Source organism: Manis javanica, chromosome 15, assembly GCF_040802235.1.
Source record: "Manis javanica isolate MJ-LG chromosome 15, MJ_LKY, whole genome shotgun sequence".
Lineage (NCBI taxonomy): Eukaryota > Metazoa > Chordata > Mammalia > Pholidota > Manidae > Manis > Manis javanica.
In genome coordinates, this window is record NC_133170.1 from 13847305 (window position 1) to 13862411 (window position 15107).

The 15107-nt window shown below is 36.8% G+C and overlaps 1 protein-coding gene across 3 annotated transcripts in view; it reads left to right on the plus strand.

The window, feature by feature from the left end:
• The window catches only part of GYS2 (glycogen synthase 2), a 44989-nt gene that overhangs the window by 18112 nt on the left and 11770 nt on the right, over positions 1–15107 (plus strand). For all 3 annotated transcript variants that reach the window (XM_017662317.3, XM_017662318.3, XM_037020394.2), the window contains 7 exons: positions 863–1007; positions 6117–6234; positions 6417–6537; positions 9141–9247; positions 9902–9961; positions 10774–10852; positions 11637–11750. In XM_017662317.3, coding sequence (XP_017517806.1) covers positions 863–1007; positions 6117–6234; positions 6417–6537; positions 9141–9247; positions 9902–9961; positions 10774–10852; positions 11637–11750 — 744 coding nt within the window. The remainder of the gene's footprint in view (positions 1–862; positions 1008–6116; positions 6235–6416; positions 6538–9140; positions 9248–9901; positions 9962–10773; positions 10853–11636; positions 11751–15107) is intronic.

Genomic DNA, 15107 nt, shown 5'->3' on the forward strand with positions numbered 1-15107 from the left:
AACATGTGTCTCCATGGTCTGTGGGCATTAAATAGATATCTAGCTGACAAAAGGACCTGAGGCATGGTGCTGAGCTTTGAATCATCTTTGTTATGAAAAGCATCCTGCTAATAGAATGCCAGAAATTTTACATACTTTTTTCTCTTAAATACTGCTAATTTCACATGCAGCTGTACGAGACATAGCATTCGGTAACTAAGTAAAATGGAAAAAGCCCATAACCGTTGCCAATTATGTAAGTAACTGTTGGGATGTGGCTTTTTTTTTTAAGTTGAGATACTCAGAATAATGGATGATTATGCAATCCAGCCCACCATCTAATTAAAGTAACTGTACACTGAAACTGAAATTATATAGTAGTAGGAGTTATATAACCATGGGAAAGCATTTGCCTTTTCTTGTCAGAGAAAAGCATTTGGCTTTTCTCTTTGGTTCCCTTTCAGTGAATTAAGGATGATAATAATTGTCCTTGTTTTCTGTATCGAGTTTAATGTCAGCTTTGTTTCATTGTTTACGGGGAAAGGAATGAGCTCAATATTTATAGAATGTAAGATAAGTAAACATAATTAAAATAAGCAAAATCAAGAATTCTATCTGATTATAGCAAAGTGGAATTATCATTTACTGAAGGGGATAGATAGCAGTTTGGAAGCAGAAACGAGGCAAAAAAATACTTTTTAATCCTTAAGTAGCTATGCATTTTAACAATGGGTTTAATAAAAATGTATTATTATCTTTCTGTGGTCATAAAATTTCATACAGCTTTGAGGATAAACAATATATGAGGAGTATGTGATTTTATTTGCTGGTATAGGAGGCTCAGCATAAGCAAATATGTATGTGTTTTTTCTTGTGTTAACAGTTTAACATAGACAAAGAGGCCGGGGAGAGGCAGATTTACCATCGGTATTGCATGGAACGAGCTTCGGTCCACTGCGCCCATGTGTTCACCACAGTGTCTGAAATAACAGCAATGGAGGCAGAACATATGTTGAAGAGAAAGCCTGGTAATTTTTATCCCCGAGTTTTTCCTCAATCTTTCAGTTCCCGATGACATTAAGTTATGAAATTTTAGTTTTGAATACAAAAGCATAAAAAAATATTAGAAAAAATTGCATTCACTATTACCACGCAAATCTTTACACATATTTTTTTTCTCAATTTCAGTCCGTTTGCAGTAAAACCAACATGAAGCTCTATCTGGAACATAGCATGGTTCAGTCTGTGTTTGTTGAATAAATAGGCAGTGCTCGAAACAGGTCTCTGCCCTGGGTATGAGCTAGGTTGTCACAATGGTTTGCTGTGTAAACAAGCCGAGTCGATTTTTCTATTTTCAGAAAATGAAAGTTCAGAAAATACCAGAAATCTGTGAGACTTTCTGACTTCCACATCTTACGACATTGCCTCATTGGTTCTATTTAGTAGAACTGTTCTCCGCAGACCTTGCAAAGCTTTTCTGAGAACTATCCCCAGACTCATCCAGAGGTCCCAGTGCCAAAAGGCATGTCCATAAAACATGCCCCTATCACCTGGCCACAGCTGATTGGTCCAGAGGTGGTCACCTGGCATAAGCCCAGCCAATCACAATGCTTCCCCCATAGGAAGGAGCCTATAAACAGAGGACTATGATTGCAGACCCTCCTCTGTAATAGAAATGCTAGCTTTGAAGCTGTTGGGGAGGTCCGTTTTCCTGTTATGTTGCTTAGAATACAAAAAAGGTTGAACTTCAGTGAGATACAATGAGAAGCAGAAACAGACCAAAAGAAGAAAGAAGACTCTAAACGTAGAGTCTCTACAGTGATTTGGACCAGGGCTTGAACTAATTCCTGAGGCCCAGTTCGGCATTTGCAATTGACACTCCAGCATCCTATTAATAAATTCCTCATTATTAACACTTAAGCCAGTATTAGTACTATGCTTAAAGTTAAGTAGTATACTTAAATTGTGTTACTGCTGGGTCTGTAACTTGCAACCAAGTCATCTTAATTAATATATCCTCTTGCTTAGTTCCTGTGGTCTTGTCAATCTTTCTTTCAGGTACCAGGTGAATGTGGAGAGGAGCTATTTCAAGAAGCTAGATAATTTTAAAAAAAAAAGAATCTAAGTAATTCGAGGGGTGTCAGCATAAAGATCCCATGCTCTTCTTCCGCCTTTCCAAGTACTGTCTTGGTTCGCTGGGATTCTCACTCCCACGTCTCTTAGTTACTCCTCCAACGTGCTCAGTTCTCTCTGGGATCTTCCTTGTGTCCTACCTCCCGAATCCTTGTCTGTGCTTACAAACATGCTTTGTTTTTTCCTATTCTAAAATAAAAATTGCTCTTGAGGATACTACCCTGTCAAATGTCTACACAACCTCATCTTCTTGCTGCTAAATATCTTAGAAGACATATTTCTTCCACTTATAGGTCCTTCAACTCTGATTTCTGAACTCCTATACTTGGCCTCCAATTGCCTTTAAAAAAAATCACCAAATTCAGTATTCTATAATTTTTAAAAAATGTTCCTTGTCATTCTCTAGAATTTATTTATTTGTGTACTTATTTATTTATTCAGGTATCATTGATATACAATTTTATGAAGGTTTCACATAAGCAACATGTGCTTACCACATTCACCCGTATTATTTAGTCCATCCCACCCCCCACTGTAGTCACTGTCCATCTGCGTAGTAAGATGCTATAGAGTCACTACTTGTCTTCTCTGTGCTGTTCTGTCTTCCCCATGACCCGCCTACATTATGTGTGTTAATCATAATACCCCTTAATCCCCTTCTCCCTCCCTCCCCACCCTCTCCAGCCCCTTCCCTGTGGTAACCACTAGTCCGGAGTCTGAGTCTGCTGCTGTTTCGTTCCTTCAGTTTTGCTTTGTTGTTATACTCCACAAATGAGTGAAATCATTTGGTACTTGTCTTTCTCTGCCTGGCTTATTTACTGAGCGTAATTCCCCCTAGTTCCATCCACATTGTTGCAAATGGTAGGATTTGTTTTCTTCTTATAACCGAGTAATGTTCCATTGTGTATATGTACCACCTCTTCTTTATCCATTCATCTACTGATGGACACTTAGGTTGCTTCCATATCTTGGCTACTGTAATTAGTGCTGCAATATTCTCTGGAATTTAAAGATGGTAAATTCCTCTATATTTCCCTACTTTTCATGACACTGTACATTCTAAGTCTTCAACAATGATTCTTTTTCTAGTGCTTCTAATAGTTTTTCAACTTTATTCTGTCTTTGAAAGGCATTCTCCAAGATCATATACTGGATCCTGCTCTCTCTATATACTATTTTCTTAAATTCTTGTTTTCTTAGGGAAAGAGCTACAGGACAGTGGTGAAAAGTATGGGCTTTGTGCCAAACAGCCTGAACTCAGCATCAAAAATAACTTTTCATCAGTGTATGATAGTAGTGGTGTGACACAGGGGAAGTTACTTAAGCTCTTGGTGCCTTCTCTGCATAATGGGAATGATAATACTATCTCTTATCTGGAATAGTTACAATTACTACAACAATTTCAGATAAAGGAGTTAATACATAGAAAGAACTCAGATCACTGGGTCATTGTAAAGGTTTGGAAAACATCTGTGCTTTTTATTTTGTATGGATCACTGTCTAGGTTGTCCCAACCTCTAATCTCCATTTTTGGTTACCCACAAACTGCCTTCCCCCAAAGTCCTACCAGAACTACGAACACTGCAGTCTGCTCCATCTCAGCCTGCTGATGGAATCGGGGTGGCTCTGAATGCTTCGTGCCTCATGAAGGTCAACGGGCTTTTAAAGCAGATCCTTAAACACAAAGTTTTTTCCAAAAGCATTTTCAAGAAAAATATCATCATATAGCATGACTATGCTTAATATGTCTGTTTTTTCTTGAAGTCTTGCCCTCTTAAAAGTATAACCAGTACAATGCTGAAGACGTAGCTTGAAATCAAGAGGCAAATGTTGCCTGGGTCCAAAGTTCACATGGGACCAGATATTTTTAACAATAGTACTATATATTGATGGGCAAAAGTCTAGTTATTGACCATAAATTCAATTTAAAATGATTTCTGATGTTGAAGAGATATTTTGTTTAAATATTGGAAAGAAGGCTACATTATCACTTCACTAATTACAAATACAACTGAATGCAACACATTCCTTGAAACTTGAAAATAATGGTAAGTTCTATATAAATATTTTTACTCGAGAGACAAAACTGCACTTTTAATTGTATCAGTACATAAGAGTGCCCATATAATTTCATGCCTATCAATGAGACATAAATACATTTTTTAAACATTGTCTTGAGCCTTGTATGGAATGGTGTGCTGGGACTAGCTCATACTGGCTCCCAAGAGCCAAACATTAAATCTTAGGATATTTGTAAGTCAGTTGCTAACCAGAGATATTATGAAAAATTAAATTCCATATACTTACAAGTAGATATTATACTGAAAACAAAATCAATAGATACTGGAAAGGCATCTCTTCCACTTCTTAATTATTTAACTGACTTTTACAATGAGCTATAGTCTTAGGTTTTTAATCTGTTGCATTTGTACAGTGGATATTGTATAATGGTGGCAATGTGCATCTCTTCTCAACTCTTTATTCACATCAGTAGCTTGAAATCAGTCATGGTGGGAGTATTTACACCACAGAAATAGGCAAATATGACACATAAATCCTGTCTGATTGTTAAACTTCACCGGCGTGTCACTGCATGCAGGCCTGTACATGTGCAATTATTCTCTACCATAAATATGGATATTAGAAGACCTTACACACCTAACTCTTTAGGCTATTAAAATGATAGTTAATTTCAAGACTGAGATCTTTTATTTTTAATTGTTTGTGAAACAGTGAGAAAATTCTAGCAGAATTAAAGTCATAATGAATTGGTGTTCATATACTTTCTTGCCTTTTGTATCTTTTGACACAGTGGATAAGGGGGGAGACCCCAGTGCCTTGGTTCTAAAGCTTACCTCTCCTACTTAATAGTTACTTGACCTTGGGTCTAATTTCTCTGCAAGCCAATTTCTTCATTTGTAAAGCAGGGACAGCAAAACGAATTTACTTCATATGGTTTATGAAAATGAGAGGATTGTCTCCTATCCTGATCACGCTATGCTGTTTATCTAGGAATTCATATGAGGGCTTTCGCAGGAAACCCTGGCAACCTAGAATTGACTCTGCTGTGGATTACATAGAAAACACTCATAAAAATCAGCAGTTAACCCTACCCCTAACCCTGCTGTTATTTTCACAAGAAATGACCTGGGTTGATTGTGTGGAACCACGTCAGGGAACAGTGCATTAACTGTAAAATAGCCTTCAAAATGATGATGAGCTTATCATTTGAGCTCAAATCTCCATTGCCATGTGCGAAGTTTTTTGACATAGCCTCTTTTTTTTTAATTACCTTTGTAATGCAATAACCCATGCATTCAATTCAGTAGTTACTTCCCATCTTGTACTCAGGAGTCACAGTCTTGTCACAAACTAATGTTCTGGGAAAGCAAAAATCATCTTTCTGCCTGAGCAACAAAAATCTTCTGGACATTAGAAATAAAGGGCTGCCTTCCAGTTTTACAAACGCACAGAACACTTCCCATTCACTTGGTTAAAATAAGATGACAAGAGGTACTTTAGAGCACAACACAGTTAAGGACACATCATGTAGAGGGAAGCTGCGTGGACTCAAGTCCTACTGACCCTTAGGTCCTTGGACAGATTCCTTAACAGCTCCGCGCCTCAGCGTCATGCCTCTGATATGCACTTAACAGCACGCACGCCCTTGGTTGTTGCAAGGATTAAATGGTTACATTGTTAAGATGTTCAGATCACTGCCCTGTAAATAGGAAGCAATCAATAAATAAAAACTCTAAGAATTACCATTACTTTCAATTACACTGTTTCATTTTACCTATCACTCAATGTTACTTAAGTCACATACTCCCTGATTTCCTATTTCAACAATTTATTGTGAGGTTTTATGAATTTTCAGTTCTATGACATTCAGAAACTAGAATTGTTGATGGACCTTTACAGATTTAAAGACACTGTGTTTCTACAGTGGTACTCTCTCTCTCAAAAGACAATTTCCTTAATGATTTTGTTTTTTGCTTTTCTAGATGTGATTACTCCAAATGGCTTGAATGTTAAGAAATTTTCAGCAGTACATGAATTTCAAAATCTACATGCCATGTACAAGGCCAGGGTTCAAGATTTTGTCCGAGGTCATTTCTATGGGTATGCTTGTCTTTATTTAAAAAAAAACTTAGCGTGTGATTTTAGGGATCTATAGTTAGAGAAAGCAGGATTGTTACAGTAAATGTTTATCTTTCCCAGACCTCTTTGTACTTTAACAGGATTTGTGTGTACATTTTGTGGCTGTTGCTTTACTTAATATGAAATATTCTGTTTTGTTTTAGTCACTTGGACTTTGATCTTGAAAAGACTTTGTTCCTTTTCATTGCTGGGAGGTATGAATTTTCAAACAAAGGAGCTGACATCTTCCTAGAATCCTTATCCAGGCTAAATTTCCTGCTGAGGGTAAGCATGCTCCAGAACGCCATGCAGTGTCTTCCTAGAACTTTCTTTGGTGAGAAGCAAATAACTTTCTGGCTTCGTAAAGAATGTTGAGAGTGTATGATTTTGAAGATTTAAAGTGACAACTCTACTCTAAAAATGGCTTCTGTCTTTCAGTTTACTTACTGGGAATGCCACGTTGTTCATTTGTGTAATCTGACATCTTGTCAGGTTATTCCTCTACCCCGCTGGGGAAAGTTTTTTTTTTTAGTTTAAGTATCATTGGTATACAATCTTATACTGGTTTCAAGTATACAATACAGGGGTTCAACAGTTCCCCATATTATTAAATCCTCATCCACCCTAGTGCAGTTATTGTCAACATAGGAAGATGTTACAGAGTCATTGATTATATTCTTCATGCTAAACTACTATCAGGTTGTTTTTTTTAAGACAGCCACAGGCTTATCACATTATATGTGCTATGTTTTAAGATGACATTATAATATTTCTCACCCCATGCTGAGAGTTTGCAAACAACTGAAGATACGTAGAGAGAAATCAAGCAAATGGTGAACAACAAAGACTGTAATGGAAGACGTGGCATGGGTGTGAGGCACCCATAGCCTTCCTAATACTGAACTTTGGTGTTGACTTAGTAACCTCACCACAGCAGCTCTGGTCATGCCCATCCTCCCCGAACTGAAGCAGGCCTTCCGAGGAACAGGTACCACAAGGCTGACATCCAAGCAGGTACCCTCCATAAACTGAGGCAGATACCCTCAAACTTTACACCTCTCCTGATTCTCCAGCCACATCTTCTCCTTAAGACTGAGAGTCTCATACTCTAAAATTTGGAGATATCCCAGCACACAGAAACATGAAGGAAGGGAAAGGAGGTTCTCACTCGCAATAATGTGGCATCATTTTTTGCCCAAGAAGGTGAGACTTAAAATAAATGCCCAGCTAATCCAGCAATAAAACCTGTGCCAGCAGAAGCAACCACAGAAAATGGTGCCACGACAGAGCTAGTGATTAAAGTTATTAGCTGATACTCTAATCCTTTCACATGAAAATATAGAATAAATAACAGTAAAATATAGGAGACCAGTGTAGAATTGGAATCTGGGATACTGAGACAATCTAAGCTTTCCTAAACTGTGCATTACTTTCCAGTGTAATTTTTATTTCTGGATGTAGATTTATCCTTGCCTCAGAGCAGACATTATACTAAATATACCAAAAGGTTTACTGAAACCACATTCATAGGGAAGCAATACACCAAAAAAACCCAAGTCTGTAACACAGGACTGAAGACCAGAAAGATGATTCTAGAATGAGCTAGAATAAGATTATTTCATAATAATTCCTACTATGTATGCAACAGCTTTATAGATGGACCCATAACTATGTCAAATATGTGTCATGTTTGGGGATGTTATTAATCAATTTATCCATACATTTGTTAAATAATCACTTTACTTTTATATGTGAAAAAAAAGCCCCTCCTAGTATTCAAAACATCAAAGATAATTATAATACTTGGAGAAATTAAAAGGAGGCATTCATTCTCTTTCCATACAGAACATTTATTCTTTGACATATCATTGGCTAGTCCTGGAGTACCTTTCCTATTCTATGGCTTCTAGGATTTTTTGAATAGAATGTCAGGCCCCAGAGCACAGGGGCCACAGATTATGTGCAGAAGTGGTCACACTCAGGAGATAGTCATTTCCAGAACACATGAGCATTCATATGTTCACGGTTTTAATTGAGTTCATGCTTTCATTCGCATAGTTGTTTGATATGTCATTTCCTTGAGAAATGCTAGGCCAATGGTATTTGTGAAAGGAGGAAAAGAAAACACAGATTGTAGAGTCAAAAAAACACCAGTTTGAATCCCAGTTTTGCCAACAGCCTGTTATAGGAGCTCAGACAAAATATTGAACCTCTCATGCCTCTCTTTCAACATTAGTGTGATAAGCAGAGTTGTATGTATTGTGCAGGGTTATTATGAGGATTGGCTTAAATTATGCATTTAAAATACACAGCAGAGTGTCTGCTATACCAAAAGGGCTGAATGCATGCTTGTTCCTTTAATTTTAATTTAAGGCTAAAACCTCAAAATGCAACATCACAAGAGTCAAGACATTTAAATAATATAAATCATCTACTTGTGCCAATCAATGAGAATAAACTAGAAAAAAAAAACAACAACAAACAAGAATGAGTCCAAACTAAATCCTCATTAACTTTCCAATCTGAAATTTAAAGAACTAATTTTGGTCTTGTGATATTAGCTCACATTTATATTACTTTTTAACCACTGGAAAGCACAGTGATATCAATAGCAATTGTTATGTTTTAGAGGACTGAGGCCGTAAAAATATTTTATGTAATAATTCTCAAATCATTAATTGACAAATCTCAATTAAAAGCCAAAGTTACCCTTGACTTTCTGTAGAAGCCTCAGGAAAGTGGGTATAATTTCTCTGTGATTATAACTAAGTATTCTTTTTTTAACCAAAGATATTTTAAAACACTATTTTTTCAAGGTTAAGGTCCATCTGTTGCATGTTTTATTTTACCTTCCATAGTGACTGCTGTGTTTTCTAATTCCTCCTTAGATGCATAAGAGTGACGTCACAGTGGTAGTGTTTTTCATTATGCCTGCCAAGACAAATAATTTCAATGTGGAAACCCTCAAAGGCCAGGCAGTGCGAAAACAGCTATGGTAATCTCATCTCTTGTTTATTTTCAAGCAATAGGGTAAAGGGATTTTTTTTTCACATGTATGAAATATATCTGGTATATCTCCTTTAGCTGCTTTTTTCTTTCCCTTAAGATTTTAAAGCATAAATTCTGTGTGTTTCTTTTCTCATTGGGCTCCTATGTTGGATTACGTAATGCTTATAAAACTGTCTTGCTAGAAAATACTTTGGAATAAGCTACTATGGCAGGCTAAAACCTCTGTAGAAATCTTTAGAGGGGTTGAATTTTAAAAAATTTTTGTCTGTGGAAATTTAAAAACATGTGCCAAAGGGAAAGCATATGCTTACCTGCCAATGCCCAGATTCAAAAATTATCAGCGAATTCTCCATCTTGTTACATGTGTACCTCCTTCCACTCCCCCTCCCTGCCTGCCACCCTCCCCTGAGTGGCATCAAGCAGAACAGTGTTAAGCTCTGTGGTCTGGTCAGTGTGCTGTGCTGCCGCAGGCCTGGAGGCTCTAATTCAAGGTAAATTGGCAAATTGGAAAACAATCAAAGAGGCCACACACAAGACCTGTCATTTCAAAGAGTACACTGACAAAACAACACATTGTCATGGCAAATGAAGATTTAAATTTGTGACACTGCTTAAACTATAAATCTTTCAATTCATACAGGGACATTGCCCATTCTGTGAAGGAAAAGTTTGGAAAGAAACTCTATGATGCATTATTAAGGTAAGTGCTGGGAATACTTAATGCTGCAAACATTTAGACCTCATTATTCAAACAACAGTTTAGACTCTACACTGTGTTTTATTTTGTTCCAAATATAGAGGAATTAATAGACTTTGGATATGTACTGAATCATGTGAACAGGTTGCACATTTTTGTATGGAAATTAGTTCTAATTCAATGGGAATCTCTTTAAGGGTTAACACATCAATCTGAAGCTGAGAGAAATTTCATGAGATTTTTAAGTCAAGGCATATATTGACTACATATTTACTTACATATTAAGCTAACACATATTTATTAATAGTAAATCTTGTTAATCAACCTATCAAATAAACATTATTTACTTAATCAAATATTAAAATAAATGAAATACATAAATTGATAAGTAAAATAAAATATAAATAAATCAAATTAAAAAGTATTACAAAATAGTAATATATAAAAAATGTGTGTGGATTTTGTTATGATATGAAGATAAAGCTGTGTTGTCTCCTGCCCACTGGGGACAGGTGTGCGTCATGGACAAATTATGGCCACTTTAGAACATAGCACTCAAGAATAGGCAAAATAGAATGAGAGTGCTGATGGTCAACATTAATGCTTTAAAAACAAATTTCAATTTTCTTTTATGCTATTGAATGTTTTCTATGGTCAAACTTCTTCACACTTTAGGAATTTGTCTGTTAGCTTCATCAGGAAACCGTTTGGTTTATATTTATTTCTGGAGTGTGTGGAACGTGTTGGCCATGTAGGAAGCCCTAAATTAGTGCCAGTTGTTTTTATTTTTATTATTTATAACGTTTTCCCTACAGAGGAGAAATTCCTGACATGAACAATATTTTGGATCGAGATGATCAAACAATTATGAAAAGAGCCATCTTTTCAACTCAGGTAACAAAAAAGTGCCCACCACTTCTCTTAATTGTTAAGGTTAATTTAGACCAATGTTTTAATTTGGAATGGGCCAGCTTGGGAAATGTTTAAAACTGAGAGCTGGAAAAGTCATTCTTACGTATTCACTCAAATGACAACATTGTATGTCCTCCTTTATAAGTGGTTTTCAGGGATCCTTTAAAAAATTTTATGTAACTTAGCTTTGCATCCATTAAAAAATTCACTTGGAACCTACATATCCAATTGGAAAACTATGTATATTGTAAAGACAACAAAACAAACCTCTAAGATTTTCAAATAGCATAGAGTTTTGAGTCATGATAGAGAATAGGTGAACATTTTTCAGTCACGTGGACTTACTGCAAAAAAATAAGGTAAGTGTGTTAGGCATACATGGAAATCTTGTACCAGTGAAGCATCAGACACCACCCAAGGACAACCTTGCTCCTGGACCTCAGGGTCCAGAGTAGTTTATTTTGAGTCAAGATTTCAGGACACCTTTATTCCAAATATGTCCCAAGGCAGTTGAGAAGTGTAGGCCTTTCCTATAGTGGCTGCAGGTGAAAAACAAAAGCATCATGTATTCATAATGTCTGAAGGATGTTCTGCACCCATTAGCCTCCTCTGAAACACACACAAACTTAGTCATTGTCATTAGTGTCGTCTCAAAAGACTCAAGGCATAAAAGTTGGATGACATGTTGCCGATGACCTATTGTTGAAATTAGTCACATTTATTAATTTTCTCCACAATTGACATTTTCTTCCCTCTGTGACTCCAGCGACAGTCTTTGCCTCCAGTGACCACTCACAACATGATTGATGACTCCACTGACCCCATCCTCAGCACCATTAGACGGATTGGACTTTTCAACAGCCGCACAGACAGAGTCAAGGTAGAACTGTTTAGATAGCGCACATCAAAATGATACAGAATATTTTTTTGAGAATTTATGAGAAGCCTCCCTTATTTGTTTTAACATCTACCAGAAATATTTCAAATAATATTTCTAAAGAAAATTCTGTTTGCCGCCTTGGGTAATTAAAGTGTAATGATCATTTTAATACCACTCTAGAAAACTGAAGAATATTTATGACTTTGCATTATAATTCTAGCATGTATTGTCATTGTATAATACTGTCATTAAGCATAAAGAAATTGCCTAATTTTTAATGATACAAATATACCATAGGAATTACTTTAATTAGTGAATCTCTGAGATTAACATGAATTGTTTTTGTTTCTTCTTGACATTTAACTTAAGGGGATCATAAAACAAGCTTCTAGTTCTCAGTTCCAGAGAAGGAGGCTGATGATGCTTTAATGTAATTTTCAATAGACCAATTCATTCTTTGGTCTTGTGATTTTCTACAATGACTAAGCACAGTATTAGTTTTAAGAATATGAAGTGTCTGCCACAGTGGAATTTAGTCTCCATGAGGTTTACTGAGGGCCTATTATGTTCCAGGCATGGTGGTAGGTGTGGGAGACAATGGTGGCCATGTAAACAGACCATTGTTTATTTCTACTCAATTGCATTCACCATCTTCAAGATCAAGTTGTCATACACTTTTACTAATCTTTCCAGTGGTCCCACTTTCCCTTTTTTCTTTCCCCTCTAGAAGATGACCTGAGAATTCAGTGACTTGTAACCTCCTTAAATGTCCCTCCATACTGGCCTCAAACATAGATTCTGACCTATTCTTCTTCTCCTTCAGGGTCTAAGGGTTGTTTTGGGTTCCCATTCCCTTCCACATCGTTAGGAAACTTGCCCCATTTAACCTCTTATGTTGTCTGTTTACTAGCTCCTTCCCTTGCTGTCTATGAATATTAAATTTCTCCCCATTAAAAAAAAACTTGCAAATGTTGCCTTCACCCTGTCTCCTCATGATGTTTTGAAATGTTTCCGTCTTTCCTGCTCTTCTCTGCAAAAGTTTCTTGGAGAAAATACAGTCTATTTCTTTTGTCTGTAACTTTTTAATTAAGATTTTTCCTTTAGATCACATAAATAGCATAGTCGCTACATAAAATCTAAAATATATACAAGAAGGCAAAATAAGTATATGTACAAGAAGGTAAAGATTACCCTTAATCTCTTGACCCAGAAAATACAGTCTACTTTTAAATCCATTTCTCATCTTATGTCATTCCTTGATGTATGGAGTTATAAGGGGATGGCAACAGATGGTGAGGGTCCTTACAAAGGCCAGCTCAGTGCTGGAGAGAACAGGAGAGATGCGTGCGTGTAGGAAACATCATACTTAGTGACCAATGAACTTGGCAGTGAGAAAGAGGAAGAAGGCAAGGATAATAGCCCCCTGGCTTCAATATTTAATCAATACTTTCTAAAAACTCAGAAAAGCCTTTAGCAAAAGTGGGTTTGACAGTATGTCATAAATTGAGCTCAGATTTTGAGAGACTGAGTTTGAACTACATGTGAGACATTTCAATGGAGATGTGTAATTGGCATTTAGAATACATAGTTCTGGGGTTTGCAAGGGCGATCGTGAAGGGAGTCGTCAGTGCCTGGGTGGGAGTGGAGACCAGGCAGTAATGATCCTGCCATGCTGGCAGACTGCAGGGCAGAGTAGCCAGACATTGGGGAGGCAGGGGGGAGAGAGGGTGTTTAGGAAGACCCACAGGTGCAGCCCAGTTCCCAAAACATCTCAGCCTTTCCTTTTTTTTTAAACAGAAAGTCAAATATAATACAGAATACTAGAATTAATAGAAATTAACAAATATATGAAAAATATACACACAAAGCAGCACTATGTAGTGACTCATGAAGGGGAAAAGCAGTGGTCCAAGCCCTCTCGATGTGGCTTGTCAGTTAAGGGAAGGAAACCCACTCCCACGTGTGCACGGGATCCTGGGTCCACAAAAAACAAAGAACAACAACAAAAGTTTTCACTAGTACATTTCATCAACAGGTAACAGAAATTAAGGATGATTTTACAATGCTTCCTTTCTTTCTTTTCTTACTGAAGTATCGTTGATATACAATCTTATGTTGGTTTCAGATGTACAACCCAGTGGTTTAACAGTTACTCATATTATTAAATCCTCACCCCCTCTAGTGTGTTACTATCTGTCAACATGGAAAGATGTTAAAACAATGCTTCCTTTCTTAATACAAGAAAAAAAAAGCCCATTTGTGTGTGTGTGTGTGTGTTGTGGTTTACTGTTGACTTATTTTAAATATATTAGTGACACTACAAACATTTTCCTGTATTTTACAAAAACTTTTTTTTATGTTTTACCTTCACTTTTCTTCCACCTACTAAACACCTTCAGGTCGGTAGACAGATGGGCACCTTATTCTATGAGCAATTGCACTACAGGGGTAGGAATTCTTCAAACAAAAGTTGCCCATTAAAAGAATCACTGGTTGGGCAGAATGGGCTGGCACTCATATCCATCTCTGCCAGTCCTATAGGCCAGGAAGCGCTGCCATGGTGGAGCCAGAGGGGACACAGTGGGGCTGTCTGTCAAGATCCCCTTCTGTCTTAAAATCTCTGGCACTTACTCAATTTGTCAATTTACTTAATCTACCTGTACCTCAGTCATTTTATCTATAAAATGGTGATAAAACAGTCTCCCACTCACAGAATTTTTGTGAGGACTCAAGAAATAATAGATGCCCTATGTAGCATAGTACCCAGCACATTGTAAATGCATAATAAATGCTGATACATAGCACATGATTGGATACTCAATAACTTTTAGGAAACAGGTGTGAACAGAGTTTGCTTGAAGTAGAAGATGAAAGACTTATCTTTGCCTACAGCATTTGATAAAATGTTTTATAAAAGAGATGACGTGTTAGCAAGATCTGGATTGATCAGCATAAGTTCATGGCACAGATAACAGGAGGGAGGGGTTACCAGGCAGAAGCAGCAGATAAAAAGATGCAGATATAAAAGCACGTGACTTATGTGAAGTGAATGGAGAAGTTTGTCTCATAGAAATTATGCTTCTGCAGTTAAACTCACGAATACCTTGAGATATTCATTGATGATTATAAAACAAATAGACACAAAAGAAATAAAAGAAATAGCCCCTTCCTAACAATGGACACTCAAAGCACTGAGATAAACTTTGGTCAATTCAGAATTAGGCATTTTATTTTATTAACAGTATCTTCTAAAAGTTTGACACTAACTCAGAACTGTTCTAATATAAGGACCTGTTTGATCACATGCATACTTATAGAAATCTATAGAATTGTTCTTAACTCTCAGAGTGGAGATAC